The sequence below is a fragment of the Pelodiscus sinensis genome, chromosome 25 (genome assembly GCF_049634645.1).
Source record: "Pelodiscus sinensis isolate JC-2024 chromosome 25, ASM4963464v1, whole genome shotgun sequence".
Lineage (NCBI taxonomy): Eukaryota > Metazoa > Chordata > Testudines > Trionychidae > Pelodiscus > Pelodiscus sinensis.
The window spans coordinates 3,676,547-3,691,670 of record NC_134735.1 but is presented as its reverse complement, the minus strand read 5'-3'; the positions used below and the strand labels follow the sequence as shown (position 1 = coordinate 3,691,670).

General features: G+C 59.7%; 1 protein-coding gene across 5 annotated transcripts in view; it reads right to left on the bottom strand.

The window, feature by feature from the left end:
• Nucleotides 1–3,385: 3,385 nt before the first annotated feature.
• LCK (LCK proto-oncogene, Src family tyrosine kinase) overlaps nt 3,386–15,124 on the bottom strand; it is a 37,204-nt gene continuing 25,465 nt past the window's right edge. For all 5 annotated transcript variants that reach the window (XM_075908686.1, XM_075908687.1, XM_075908685.1 and 2 more), the window contains exons 9-14: nt 14,622–14,774; nt 11,233–11,412; nt 9,591–9,667; nt 8,592–8,745; nt 5,958–6,089; nt 3,386–4,822 (exon numbers count right to left, since the gene is read on the bottom strand). In XM_075908686.1, the coding sequence (XP_075764801.1) occupies nt 4,620–4,822; nt 5,958–6,089; nt 8,592–8,745; nt 9,591–9,667; nt 11,233–11,412; nt 14,622–14,774 (899 nt within the window). In that variant the 3' untranslated portion in view covers nt 3,386–4,619. The remainder of the gene's footprint in view (nt 4,823–5,957; nt 6,090–8,591; nt 8,746–9,590; nt 9,668–11,232; nt 11,413–14,621; nt 14,775–15,124) is intronic.

Genomic DNA, 15,124 nt, shown 5'->3' with positions numbered 1-15,124 from the left:
GTTGCAATGGGCTGGAGGTAGCAGAAGTCCCAGAATGCACTGGGGCCAGCATGACTGTAGGGGAGGGGACATTATGTCTGCCCCAGGTGGGGGTAGGGCTGGGGTCATGGGGGGCAGTGGTCTCTGTAAGATGGGCAGTTGCGCAGCTGTTCTGGAGAGATTCCAGTGCTGCCCAGCTGATTAGCAGAGCACCCAGATCTAGTTGTTTTGTTTCTACTGGTGATGCACATAAAATGTATTCCACACATGAATGGAAAAAATCCACACATGGATGGGAAAGATTAGAGGGAACATTGGTGGGGGGATGCATTCAGGGGACCACCATCGCCACCAGATGCTTCAATAATACACAATCCCCTGCACCCGTGGAAAAAAGTGAGCTGATTTTTCACACTTGCTGTCCTCACCTTAGTCTGTGCAAATGAGGCAGCTATTTGTTCATGTCACAACCCAGCTCTTTCACCTAGGGACTGACCAGTGTCACCACAGCTTCTGCCACATGCCAGTTGTGCTATACCCTTGCAAGACTTTTTTGTTAATCCCCCCAAAATATGTTTCAGTGTGTGTGTGTGTGTGTGTGTGTGTGTGAGAGAGAGAGAAATGTGACACTTGGGAGTTCAAAAGACGATATTGAAAATGAGCTGAACAAACATGAATTGTGGAGACAATATGTGTTAAGTGGGTTTCCTGGGAATCCCTAGGGAAAGCTTAATACAAATTCCCCAATCCTTGTTATGCAAAAAACAGCCTTTTACACCCTGATTGTGTCTACATTGGCATGATTTTGCACAAAAACACCCGCTTTTGCACAAAAACATTCTGTCTGTCTACACTGGCAGGGAGTTCTTGCGCAAGAACACTGACATTCTAATGTGTGAAATCAGCGCTTCTTGCGCAAGAACTATGACGCTCCTGCTCAGGAATAACCCCTCTTGCGCAACTGTTCTTGAGCAAGAGGCCAGTGTAGACAGGCAACATGAATTTCTTGCGCAAGAAAGCCTGATGGCTAAAATGGCCATCGGAGCTTTCTTGCGCGAGAGCGTCTACACTGGCATGGATGCTTTTGCAAATCTCTTGCGCAATGGCACATGCCAGTGTAGACGCTGTCTTGCGCAAATACTTTAACGTAAAAACTCTTGTGTTAAAATTATTTGCGCAAAATCTTGCCAATGTAGACGTAGCCTCTGAGGAAAGGGTAAGTGTCTGTGGATTGACCTGTTACAGAGGGCCAAGCGCAAAGGTGAGCGCAGCATACAGACACAGCTGATCAGCCCAGCCTAGGTTCCAGTTCTGGATCTCTGGACATGAACTTGTAACTGCAGGAAACATTCAGTTGTGGATTTTGAAGGACAGACTCCTGCCAGAGCCTTAGGCTGGAGTGGGAGGGGGTGACCTCTAGCAGACTTTCTAGCTTGCACATAGCTTCTTTTATTAATGTGTTTTTGCTGTACTGTAGTGCTTTTACCTTAAGAATAAATGTGCTGGCTTAGCCAGAACTGGGTGATAACCTACCTACACCTCTAGGCAATACACTGGGCCTAGTTCCTAGAGAGAAAGCAAAGCATAGTGTGCTGGCCTGCTAGGCAGCCTGGCTTGCTGGGAATATGTAAGCCAGGGAGCAGTGTAGTTTAAAATCCCTGGACAGGAAGGGATGAGATGCAGGTCTCCACCATAGAGAGGTGATAATTGGTAGCCTGAAGCCTAAAATAGATCACACAGGGTGACTACTGGCGGAGGTTGCCAGAAATTGTGACACCAGCAACCCCTTACTGGGCACTGTCTGAAGTCCCCCCTCTCACCCTGCTAGGTGTTAAGTTTGTCCCAACTGAGCCCCCTGCCCGTCCCCAGCTAGTGCCAAGTGTGCCCCTCGCCCTCTGCCGAATGCTTCCTCAGGCCCCCACCCCCGCCCAGCGCCCTCACTCCCATCCCACTGGGCCTGACTCGGGGCCTGGCCCGGTTGGGCTCCCCCTGTGAGGTTGTGAGCACACACAGCTCCCTGCGGTCAGCCATCGCCCTGCTTCGGGCCTGATTCTGTGTCGTGCTGAGCCACCCACCCCACACAAATAAATCCACCCACGCCCGGGGCTCGGATCCCGCCCGCGCGGCACTGGAACGGTCTTGCACGACTGGCCCCCGCGGCAGAAGAGAGGGGCCACTCCTCTGCCGCTCGGCATCTTCAAGGAGAGCCAGGAGCCCCCCCTCCACCTCTGTATACACCCAATGTCAAGCTCGCCCCCTCCCACCCCCTCAAGTGGAGGACACGGGTGCCGTTTACCGAAAGGTGTTTGTTTACTGAAAATCAAAGAGCAACACAAGACAGGGCTTTAAAATACAAGGGCAGGGGGGGGATCAGAGTCCTCACAGGCTGGTCATTCAGAGAGGCTCGTTCCAGGGACTTGAGAAGGTTTCTCTCCCACAAGCCTTTTTGGGGGACTATGTAGAACCCCCGAGGGTAGGTGTGGGTCCACTCTAGAGCCACCACCTGCCAGCCCAGCCTGGGGTCGAATTCTGAGCCCCCCTTCTGGAGCTAAATGTTGTGGTTTGAGCCTGTCTCGATCCCCTTTTCAGGGCACTAATGTCACGGTCAACGGTGCGGAGAAAACAGAAGAGATTTCACCTCTGCAGCTCCTGCCAGGTGAAACAGCCTCCTCTACCTCTCCACACTCCCTGACTCATCAGGTCAGCTGCAGTCTGAGCTGAAATGTCTCCTTCTCCGCCTGCTGGTTTGCTCCTCTCTCCCTTGGCTACAATGGTTGCACTTGGTGGCGGTTTTACCAAACGTTTGGAAGGGCTCTGGGAAAAGTGATTGACTTGTGCCCATACCATAAGAACTAGCAGTCGCCAAATGAAAGGAATAGGTAGCAGGTTTAAAACAAACAAAAGGAAGTTCAAAAAAGAACTAGATAAATTCATGGAGAATGGGATGGGCAGAGATGATGTCACGAGTCTCTGTCAGAAACTGGGAATGAGTGATGGAGAAAGCACTTGATGACTCCGTTCTATTCACTCCTGCTGGGTGTCTGGCACTGGCCACTGTCAGAAGACAGGATCCTGGTCTAGATGGACTTTTGGTCTGATCTAGTCTGGCCGTTCTTACATAATACTTCACACAACGCACAGTCAACCTGTGGAACTCCTTGCCAGAGGATGTTGGGAAGGCCAGGACTTTAACAGGATTCCAAAAAGAGCTAGATAAATTCATGGAGTATATAGGTCCAGCCAATGCTTTTTTGGGGATGGTACTGCCATGCAGTACTGGCACCTCCAGACGCAGTACCGGCCCCTCTAGTCAGAGCTCAACAACTTTTCCCCTGTAGTACCAGCACCTTTTTTTTAAAACAAAAAAAGCACTGGGTCCATCAATGGCGATTAGCCAGGGTGGGCAGGGATGGTGTCCCTAGCCTCTGTCAGGCTGGGAATGGGCGACAGGAGAGGGATCACTTGCTGATTCTCTGTTCTGTTCATTCCCTCTGGTTCATACCTGGCGTTGGCCCCAGTCGGCAAACAGGATGCTGGGCTAGATGGACCTTTGATCTGACCCAGTTTGGCCGTGCTTATTTTCTGTTCGCACACCCCATCGCGTGACAGGCATTGTTCAGAGTCATGTGGTTTCACAGTGAAAATCAGCAAGAGCGCAGGGCAGGGAGCAGCAGCTTCGTGGGCACTGGGTCGTGTTCGGGGGTGTCCCGGAGACCGTCTGGCTCTGGCGCAAAGAGGGTTATGTTGCACAGTGGGGGAGTCCATCGATTTGTACGCTTTGATCACAGCCCTGAGCGTGAGCAGGTCCCAGTTCCAAGGCTGGCAGCTCCATGCAAAACCCCTTGACCCTGATTAATCCATCCATCTTCCCTGGGGGAATACAGCATTGGGAACACAGGGGAGGGATGGGAGGGCGGGGCGTGGGGTGCTCCACACCGCAGCTCTCTGAGTCTCTCCCTCCAGAAGATCAGTGCTGAGAAGGGGTTTTTAGTTCCAGTGCAATCGGTGGCGGGTCCTGAGTGTTCCCCGATGCCCGAGGAGAGAGAACTTGGCGTCTGTCTCATGCTGGCGCAAAACTGTTATTTTAGTTGCTATGGGTCTGATTGTATCCAGGGCAGCTCTCAGCTGGACGTGCACGGCATGTCCCCATGTGTCTGCAGCGGGAGGGGGGCAAGGGGGTGCGCCCCCACGCCTAAGCCTTTGTGTGCATCTGCATAGCTGCCCGTTTCTGTGATTCCTGCCCGGGTGCACACCCCTGTGGGGTGCGTGTGCATGGCGTGAGCCCCCGGGCAGCGCTGTGAGCAGACACGTGTGCCCGCGGAGTTTGCCTGGGCGCTCCAGCCTGTGGGTGAAACCTGGCAGCCCTCAGGGCCGTGCAGTTCTTTTGCCGGCGTGCGTGAGACACACGGCGCCCCGGCTCTGAGAATCAAGACGGATCTGCCACGCGTGTGTGGGTGCTGCAGGAACATGGACACATCTTCACTGTCGTGAGGGTTCTGCCAGGTTTAAGCTCTGATCCGAAAGCCCAGGGCTGAGCTGTGTGAGTCTTTGAGGAGCTCATGCACCCGGACCGTTCCCCCCCCCCACCCTCCCTTACATCCCAAAGTGAGGATGCTGCCAGCCCCTTGCTCAGGGTCCCCTCATGGCTGCTGCTGGTACTGGCCCTCTGTGGCCGTAAAAAAGTCCTCGAGAACGCTCTTCATGTACTCAAAGGTGGGGCGCTCCTCTGGGTTCTCCTTCCAGCAGTGCAGCATCAGTCCATACAGCTCCTCCGGGCAGTTGTCAGGCTGAGGCATTCGGTAGCCACGCTCCAAGTTCTGTATCACTTCCGGATTAGTCATCCCTGCGGTCAGAACACATGGCCCTGAGTTAGGGACGACCGAATCAGGGTGCAGTGGACACAGCCCAATGCTGGGAGAGGTGTCGCTCTGCCCTGCCCCACAGCCGTGATCCTGCCCTTTTCCCTGCCCCACCTCTGGCTGATCCAGTTTGGGACAGGAACAGCTGGGAGCCTCCTCACTGTGCCCTGCCACACCCCGTTCTGGGAGATGCAGGGACACAGGAGGGCTGTGTCTAGACTGGCAAGGTTTTCCGCAAAATCATCTGATTTTGCGGAAAAACTTGCCAGCTATCTACACTGGCTGCTTGAATTTCCGGAAAAGCACTGACGATCTCCTGTAAAATCATCAGTGCTTTTCCGGAAATACTATGCTGCTCCCGTTCGGGCAAAAGTCTTTTTCCGAAAGACTTTTGCGCAAAAGGGCCAGTGTAGACAGCACAGTAGTGTTTTCTGCAAAAAAGCCCTGATCGCGAAAATGGCGATCGGGGCTTTTTTGCGGAAAACCGCGTCTAGATTGGCCACGGACGCTTTTCTGCAAAAAGTGCTTTTGTGGAAAAGCATCCTGCCAATCTAGACGTGCTTTTCTGAAAATGCTTTTAACGGAAAACTTTTCCGTTAAAAGCATTTTCGGAAAATCATGCCAGTGTAGACGTAGCCGAGATGTTCAGTCACGACTCCAGCTACTGTTGTCAATTTTATGTGGGTGATGGACCGGCATTTGTAGCCCAAAGAGATACACAGAACGAAACCATCCCATCAGTAGAGAGGGGTCATGGGCCCATGTGTGTGCGCTAGGGATGTGAAAGGTTAACTGGCAAGTATCACCATTAACAGGTGACGCTTACCCGTTCCAGTTAACTGTTAACCAGTGGGGGCTGGAGCAGCTCCCCTCCAGTCCCGCTGGGAGGCTCTCTGCAGATAGGGGCTGTTCCAGTCATCCAGAGCAGCCCCTGCCCACGGTGGGCCCAGACGCCTCACAGACAGCGGCTGCTCCAACGTCCGGAGCAGCCTCCAGCTGTGGTGGAGAGGGGGAGCGCTCCAGCCCAGCGGGAATGGAGCAACCCGCCCCCCTCCACGCCCAGGCCCCCTTTAATCAGCTGCATCCCTAATGTACGCGGTGCTGCTGTGAAGTCCTAACCTGGATAAGGGATCCGGCCATAGGTGACAATCTCGGTCAGGAGGATTCCAAATGACCAGACATCAGACTTGATGGTGAACGTCCCATAATTAATGGCTTCTGGCGCTGTCCACTTAATGGGGAACTTCGCTCCTGAAATAGGGAAGGAGATTTAAAAAAAAATAAAGGTTAAGCACAGGGGTGAGGCCACATCTGGGCTGCGTCTAGACTGGCAAGTTTTTCCACAAAAGCAGCTGCTTTTGCAGAAAAACTTGCCAGCTGTCTACACTGGCCGCTTGAATTTCCGCAAGAGCACTGACGATCTCATGTAAGATTGTCAGCGTTCTTGCGGAAATACTATGCTGCTCCCATTCGGGCAAAAAATGCTTTTGCGCAAGAGGGCCAGTGTAGACAACGCGGTATTGTTTTGCGCAAAAAAGCCCCGATGGCGAAAATGGCGATTGGGGCTTTCTTGCGCAAAACCACGTCAAGATTGGCACAGACGCTTTTCTGCAAAAAGTGCTTTAGCAGAAAAGCATCCGTGCCAATCTAGACGCTCTTTTCCGCAAGCATTTGCAGAAAATCATGCCAGTCCAGACGTAGCCCTGGAGTATAAACCTGCTTTGGAGCGGAGAACGCTGCTCGCGACGCACATCGCAGACAGCTGACGTGCAGCCCCCGGCGTCCTCTGCCCATCGCCTCATGGCCGCAGAGTTACTGAAACTGACCTGAGCAACAGAACCAGTGGGGTCCCCCAAGCCTAGCACGGCTGCTAACACCGCCCCTCTGGAGTGGGCTGTTCCTGCATTAGCCACCAGAGAGGGCTGTAATCCTACAGCCCGGACCAGCGTTGCAAGAAAGAAAAACTTAAAAACCAAGGAAGGTCCAGTAGCACCTTAACAACTAACAAAACGTGTCGCTGGGTTCATGAGCTTTTGAGGGCACAACTCACTTCTTCAGAGGACCGGAGTATTAGGCGGGTCAGATGCTCCAGTCCTCTGAAGAAGCGGGCTGTGCCCACGAAAGCTCATGAACCCAGCGACATGTTTTGTGAGTCTCTAAGGTGCTGCAAGACTAGTCGTTGGTGTTTAAGTTTTTCCTGTTACGGACGAACTTGGCTCCCCCTCTGATGCTCTAGAAAGGTTCTTGCTGTGTCACCCTACTGCCTTCCCAGGGGCGGGATCTGGGTGGGGGGAACAGGGAGCAGCCGGGTTGTTCTTTCCACGTGTGTCTCTGTCCCCTACTGAAGAATCGCAGGACTGGAAGGGACCTCGGGAGGTCAAATCCAATCCCCTGCCCTTGTGGGTCCCTGTCACCCAGGAAGGACCTGCTCTCACCCTGGGAGTGTCGGCCTCTAGACCTCTCACCCCCTACACCCCCAGGGCTCCTCACGCCCCTGTCCCACACTAGGAGGGGCTGTGTCCAGAGGGGCCCCCTTCTGCCCCCATCCCACCGTGCACGGGGAGTCTCTCTCACCCTCACAGCCGGGGGCTGGCCGAGAGGTCTGACGCTCTCCCCAGCTAATTGTGAGTGGGGCACAATCTCTACACCCCGAGCCCCGTTCCCCTCACCCCTCAGTTATACCACCCTGGCCAGCGCAAGGCCTCAGCCCTGCTCCCGGCTCCGCAGGGGACACCACCCAGCGTTGTTCTCCAGCTCCTGCATCCCGCCAAGGCGGCTCCAGGTCCCCGCTGGCTCCTGCAGGACCACACCCGCCTCCCCCGTCCCAGCTCAGGGCTGCACAACAGCTCCCTCTGCACCGCGGGCTCAGCCGGAGCTGCAAAGAGCTCCGGCGCATGGGGCGGCAGGCTGCTTGCGGTGGGCTCCCACTTCCTCCAGTGGCCGGGCTGTGACTGGGAGGCTGTGGGTGTCTGCGCTGAGCCGGCGGCCGACCTGCCCCGCGCCGGAGGGGGGAGAGGCAGAGAGATGCGTCAGGCCGGCATCCTGCCGCGAGCTCGAGTTTCCAGCACTGCACGGGCGGTGGGGGTGGGGTGGGGTGGGGGAGCAGGCTGGCTGTTGCTGTGTAGCCTCCCGCCCTTCTCGCTGCCGCCGGGCCCCCCCAGCCGCCTCACTGGAACGCAGCCACCCCCAGCCACGTGGCCCAGAACCCTGGCTCCCCAGAAAGGCCCGAGGGTCCCTGGCGTCCTGGCAGGGCAGAGGGTTTCCGGGGTAAATGGCATGAAATCCCATTGCTGTGGATGGGGAGAGGTGGGTTCGCTCTGGAGGGGGTTGCACTCAGGGCTGCAGGAGCCTGTTTCAAACCTGCCCCCCTGGGACGGAGCCTCCTTGTGGGGGGGCTGAGCGGCTTCTCCCAGCCCTGCAGATACACCCCCTCCATCCTGCTGCCCCAGGGCGAGCAGGGGAATCCACCCGCCCCGCGGATCAGCCAGGAGAGGCGGGGGCAGCCGGGGGCAGTCGGCAGCAGCGGGTGGTTCCGTGGGGAAGGATCCATCCCTACCATGGCTGGGGAGGATCAGGCTGAGCGGGGCTGGGGCAATTGTCCCTGCAAGCCCTCCCCAGGCACAACAAAACCAGCCCCACTGTCCTGTAGGAGCTCAGACAACTGCTGGCAGGGCCCCGCTCTGCCCGGGACCCCCACCACCCTGCTTCCTGGAGAGGGGGGCCGCGGTGGGCCGGGGGAGGCGTTGGACGCACCCTCCCGTGCCGTGTACTCGTTGTCCTCGATGAGCCGAGCCAGCCCGAAGTCAGCGATCTTGCAGCAGAGGGTGTCAGACACCAGGATGTTGGCAGCTCGCAGGTCACGGTGGATGTAATTCTTCTCCTCGATGAAGGCCATTCCCTCTGCAATCTGGGGAGGCGCAGCAGAGGGGGTAGTTACACATGGCACGGGGGCAGTTATATGTAGCACGGGGGCAGATGCACGTGGCATGGGGCAATTGCATGTAGCATGGGGCAGTCACACATGGCACAGGGCAGTTACACGTAGCATGGGGCAGTTACACGTGGCATGGGGCAATTGCACGTGGCATGGGGCAGTTGCACGTGGCACGGGGCAGTTGCACGTGGCAGGGGGGGTGAGACTGAGGTTTCTGCTATCTCAAGTTCCACCTCCGCTGGTTGCTGTCATCTCAGTGAGTCAAACATCTGCAGATGTCACGGCCAGGGGGCTGCAGGGGCAGGTGGCTGCCGGAGCTGGGCACGGATTGCAGAGGAAAAGGAAAATCACAGAGGGGAAATTCCTACCCCTTTGGATATGGGGGGGGGGGGGGGGGCGGTGTTACTGACAGGGAATCCAAGGGAGCGATGGCCGCTGGGGTTATCTCCAGCGCAGGGCAGGCAAGTACTGGACAGACACCTTCCACCCCAGGGCTGCCCTGCGCCTCGCTTCTCACCAGCAGCCCTTTGCTAGTCCTGTCCTGCCCTGCCCCAGCACAGTCTATGCCCCAAATCCAACCAGCAGCCCCCTGCTATTCCTGCCTCCTACCCCCCAGCTCAGCCAGTGCCCCTCAAATCCAACCCTGCCATCCCTGTCCTGCCCCCCCAGCTCAGCCTGTGCCGCTCAATCCCCACCCCCGTGTCACAGGCCGGATGGGCTGAGACCTGCTCCCATCACTTGTGCTCCGAGCCCCGATTCTCTGCCAGCTGGTGCCCAGCCTGGCATCCCCTCCCCCCCCTGCCCAGTTCTCCCCCCACCTGCGCTGCCATGTCCAGCAGTTTGTTAACGGTGAGTTTGACTCCTTCCGAGGTCTTGAGGAAATCCACCAGGCTCCCTGCAAGAGGACAAGCGCCAGTCAAAGCCAACCCAGCCCGAAGGGCAGCCCTTGCGGGAGCCAGCTCGTCCCTCCCCAGAGCCAGCACCGGACACCTGCACCCACCCGGGCAGCGATGCCGGGGCTTCTCCAAAGTGCGGGCCAGCCTGGTGTCGCCACTGATTTGCTGGCCCCATTGGGTGATCAAGTAAACAGGACGGGGCAGGAAATTACTGCTCCCTTGGCTGGGTTGCCGTCACACTTGCCCCTCCCCCCCTCACTGCTCCGCACGCCGTTCACACGCGCAGGCACCAGCAGTGTGAACCGCCCCCACGACAGCAGACCTGGGAGAGCAGAGGGGCCCCATCCGCCCCCATCGTCCCAGGGGAGGAGCACGGTGAGAAACCGACTCCTTGCAAACTTCCTGAGTCACGTGACCTTGGACTAGAAATAGACCTGACCGGTGCTGGAGCTGGCAGGCCCGCTCGGGTCCCCGCAGCCTTTGTGCTCAATAGCCCAATAGAATAGCCAGGCGCGTTTCCTACGGCGGAGCTGCCAACTCTCACAGGGAGTTCCCCTGCGGCCAGGGAGCCGGCCAGGGAGCCGGCCAGGGGCCATGCTGGAGCCGCAGGCTGTCCCCCTTGTGAGCCTCCTTTAGCTGCCTTCCTGCCCTCCCCGGCACTGTGGCCAGGAAGCTCGCAGCTCTGCTGACGCCTGGCGTGCGGCAGAGGCAGGCAGGAAAGGGGGAGCTGTCCGTGGGGCCTGCCTCTCCCCGCGGATCCAGCCGGCCTCCCTCCTCCTCTGCCAGGAATAGTTTGGCTAGTGTCACTGTCCCACCCTCTGGATAAGGGGGGGTCGTGACCTGATCCGGTTGCTCTTGGCACTCGGAGCCAGGGAAGGAAATCACAGGCTGCGTGAGACAATAGGCAGCGCCAGCCTGAGGAGCTAGAACAGCCCACGTGCCACGAGCCCAGGGTGGCTTCCTGTCCCTTATCCCAGGCTCAGCTCTCCGAGGGACTGGGGAGTTTGCATGGAGCTGTCCTGTAGGGCCAGTCTACATGGGAAGGGGACAAGCACCATGGAGCATTTAGAGGCTTTGCAGTAACGGCGCCCCTCTTGGGCCACTTCCACCACCCAGCGCGCCACGAACCGCTAGTGGTTAGGTGCCAAACCCTGTTAGCCCCAGCCAGCTGCCTTCATCCCCATGCGAAGGCTGGGGAAACTGAGGCAGCGGGCATTCGAAGTGACTCACCCAAGGTCACACGGTGAGGAAGTGGCAGAGCTGGGAACAGAACCCAGCCATCCCGAGTCTTTGCCTTAACCACTGGACCACACTTCTGCCTAGTTCAGTCTCCCCGTTTTTTGGGAGGGGGGTCACTGGGACCCCAAAAGCAAAGCCCACAGGGCTTTACCGGCCTCCCCCCGGCCGCGTTCTCTGCTCTGGGCTCTCTGCAGACGTCCCCCAGCTGAAGGTCCTGGCACAAAGCAGGCAGGCTGGGAAACGGCTGGCGGATCTCCCCAAACTGAGGGCAGCCGGGCCTGGCTCCCACCCCCCAAGGCCCCTGGGCAGCGCCCGGCAGACTCACCTTTCTCCATGTACTCCGTGATGATGTAGATGGGCTCCTGGGTGACCACGGCGTACAGACGCACCAGCTTGGCGTGCTGCAGGCTCTTCATGAGGTTGGCTTCCGCCAGGAAGGCGCTGGGGGACATGCTGCCCTGCTTCAGATTCTTAATGGCCACTTTGGTGTGGCCGTTATAGTAACCTGCAAGGGAGGCCCGTGTTACCACGGTTCCCAGCCCACAGCCCGGCTGGGAGGGAGCGCACAACCACAGGGACCTGTGGCCTCCCCACGGGCGCTCACACGGCTGGGGTCCCACAGAGCGGGGGGGGGGGGGGGGCACCGGGGACTCAAAGACCAGTCAGCCCCCCTGTCCCTGGTCTCTGCCCAGGGAGGGGAGACGGCAGGTAGAAAGTGACCGCTGCAGCTGGCGTGTATGGGAGACACAGCTTGGGGGGGGATCTGAACTCACATTTCAACCTGGGGGGGGGTTACTCATGGTTCTTGGTCAATGGGAGAGAGGACCCGCTGGGCTCTGACTTTAACACCCTGCCCTCCAGAGCCACCAGCACCTAGCTGGGATACCCAGTGGGGTGCCAACCAATGTTCCCTTTAATCTTTTCCAGCCATGTGAGGATTTTTCCATCCGTGTGTGGAATACATTTTTCTCTGTGCACCACGGCACGTGCAAATGTGCACCACCAATAGAAACAAAACTTCGCGGTGGGCGCTCTGCTAATCAGCCGGGTGGCATCAGCCTCTCCCCTGAGCGGCCACCCAAGCACCCGGCTCACAGGGAACACTGGTGTTGACCCCCCAACATCCATCCACCTGGTAGGGCATGGGCCCGGCTCCACGACAGAGCACCCAGGGCAGGGCAGCCCAGCAGCACTCGGGCCACTGTCTGAACCAACGGCTAAGGGCACCCTGAGCAGGGAGGGCTCCCATGAGCTCAATGCCCCTGCCCCTCTGCCCCCTGCCCCAGGCAACCCCTCCCTCCCGGGTAAGGCAGGAGCAGGAAGCTGCAGCTCCCAGCTTGTTCCTCGCTTGCCTAGGGAGGGGCAGGCAAGCTCCGGCTCCAGCCGCGTCTGAAGGAAGCCCCCCCCACCGCAAGGTGCCCTGCGCCCGCGCCCTCCTGCTCTCCCTCCAGCTGTGCCGCCCGGGGCGGACCCCGGCTCGCTCTGTCACCGCGCAGCTCAAAGGCCCTTGGCGCTGTCGCTCGGCAGAGCAGCTGGGCCCGGATGCCAGCGCCGCCACCACAACAAGGGCCTTTCTGGTGCGCGTGATTCTTATCCGCGCGGCACCAAACTGCCAGCAGCCTCCACCCGGCCTCCATCCTCCTCCGGGACCAGGCTGCTGGGTTCCCTGTCCGAGAGCGGGGCCCCCGGCCTGTCCCCACCAGGGAGCGGGGGAAGGGCTCGGGGTGCCGGGGCATGACGCCAGGGCTGGAGTGGGGGGGGGGAGAGGCTGAGGCTGATTGTTGGGGGGGCAGGAATGGGCGGGGGGGAGGGAAGTGTCATTAAGCCGTGCAGGGCGCTGCCTGTGTAAGTGGGGACAGCGTCTGGGCTGCTCCAGCTTCTGGTTCCCTTCCTTTTGCCCCCGGGACGCCGCCGGGCCGTGGCCTGCCCTGCCCCCTGTGCTGAGTTAGGCCCCTTCTCCCTCTCTCTCCCCTTCCCGCCCCGGTCACCAGGGCAGCCCCCAAGGCCAGAGCAGGAGGGGGCCGGGCGGGCCTGCCTTGCTGGCCAGAGAGCAGGGCCGGGTTAGGGGTAGAGGGGAAGGGAAGCAACAGGAAGGGTAAGCAGAGGCGTGGGGGTGGGCCAGCCCCGGGCTGCTCTCCCCTGGCACCAAGGGCCAGGCGATGGCAGGCGGGGGGAGTCACATCCCCTCCCTCCCAAGGGGGGACCCCAGCGGGGCCCCCGTTCCCCGCAGCCTCCTGGGAGCGGGCGCCAAAGGACCAGGGAAGAGACTCGTGGGTCTGGACCCCAGGGAAGTCTCCGTTCCTGTGGGCGGCCAAGCCCCGAGCTCTGTCTCTGCCCCGGGCTCTTTTCAGCTGCGCCCTGGCCGGGGAGGGAAGAGGCTGAGCTGGGCTTGGGCGCTGGGCTCTTAACCCAGGGCTGGCTTTGTTGCTGGGAGAGCCCCACCCCCAGGATAGGCACAGATGGGGGGCGCTTCCCTCCCCCTCCCCGCGCCCCTGCTGGCGGCCTCGGCCTAGCCGGCTGGTGCAGCGTGGGGGTGGAGCCCCCCGGTTTTGACCCTGCTGCGCCAGCCCTGGGTGCAAATGGGCCCAGCCGGGCAATTAGCCAGGGCTGGGGCAGGGGAGGGAGGGGGGAGCTTTTGCAACACAGACATTTCCCCTCTAGCCACCAGCTGAGGCCCTGCCCAGCTCGTCTCCCACGGGGCAGCAAAGAGCCACCGGCTGGGAAGGACGCTGGATCCCTACGCCCCCGGGCTGGGGTAGGATCAGCCCCCTCGGAGCATCCTGTTATCAGGCCCGTGGGCCTCCCTTCCCCACCCCGCCCTACGCAGTGCAGGGCAGGACTCCGCCTGCCACTAGAGCCAGCCACCCCTTCCAAGCACAGCCTGGGCCCCGCGCACCCAGCAGCACCGCCCCTCCCCGGGGTCTCCCTTCAGTCCCCTCTTGCACCCGAGACGCAGTGCCCCGAACAAGCCCCCCTCCTCTCCCTTCTGCCCCTGCTGCACTGGCCACCGCCCTGGGGAGAACTTCCTGCCCGGACACAGGCACAAGGAAAGGAGCCAAGTCAGCAATCAGGCTGCCTTGCGGAACCACAACCACCGCGCCAGCCGGATGCAGGCGGAAGGCCGGGGGCAGAGAGCCAGAAGGCTTCCCCTCCGGGCTACCCCGCGGTGTTCCTAAGTGGTCTGTAACCATGCCCCAGCTGTCACTGCTCTGCACCCCCTGGGCCCCAGCAAGGAGGGAACCCTGATTCCCCTGCACCAAAAGGACAGGCCTGCTCCAGCTGCAGAAGACTCGCCGTTTCCTGCCGGCAGTGCAGGGCCTATGTCTCACAATAGATCAGTTCTGCTTCCATTGGGAAAAGGGCAGCAGTGCCCGTACACACTGGTCAGTGCCAGTAGCTAATGGCACATGTAGATGGAGCTCAGCTCATTGTCTCCTGTATGGAGCTGAGATTTCTCTTTATTCCCAATGGGATCTCATTGTTTGGAGGCCGTGGGGGGGGGGGGGGGGGGCTATTGTTCTCTCCCAGCGCCCCATGGCCCTTTCTCCAGTCCTCAGCAGAAGCCCCCAGCAGGCAGCTTCTGTCCATTCCTAAATGCCAGCTGGAGAGGCTTGCCCACAACCAGACACTCGGGGCTGCCCCACGCCCAGTGCCCAGCCTGCCTGCCAGCGTCACCCGCCTCCCGGCCCGTGTCCCGGCCGCCGCATTACTCACCCATCCAGACCTCTCCGAACTGCCCCGCCCCCAACTTCTCCACCAGCTTGAGCGTCTCCCGGGGCACCTCCCATTCGTCCTGCCACCAGGGCTTCTGGGGCTTCTGGGTCTGGCATGGCTTGCCCAGACGGGTGCACAGCCCGTCCGTACTGTCTGCAAGGTGGGGGGGGAATCAAGGGGTAACCATGAGCCCGCGGGGAAGAGCAAAGGGGGTGCAGGCAGGGTGGGGCCCGGGAGTGGAGCCAGGGCCAGGCACGGCCAGCGTTACTGTCAGTGACTCGCTACCAGACTTTACTGCTCGGTTTGTCCAGAGCGAAAGTTCATCCACCTTTGCGAGAGGAGACGGAACAACTCAGCCTCACAGACTGCACAGTTCTCTCACCCCAGCCTCTCCCTGCAGGAGGCGCTGTGGGGCACGGGGTCTGGGCCCCGACTCTGGGCCAGCCCATCACCTCTCCCATCCCAGCCTCTCCCTGCAGGAGGCGCTGTGGGGCAGAGGATCT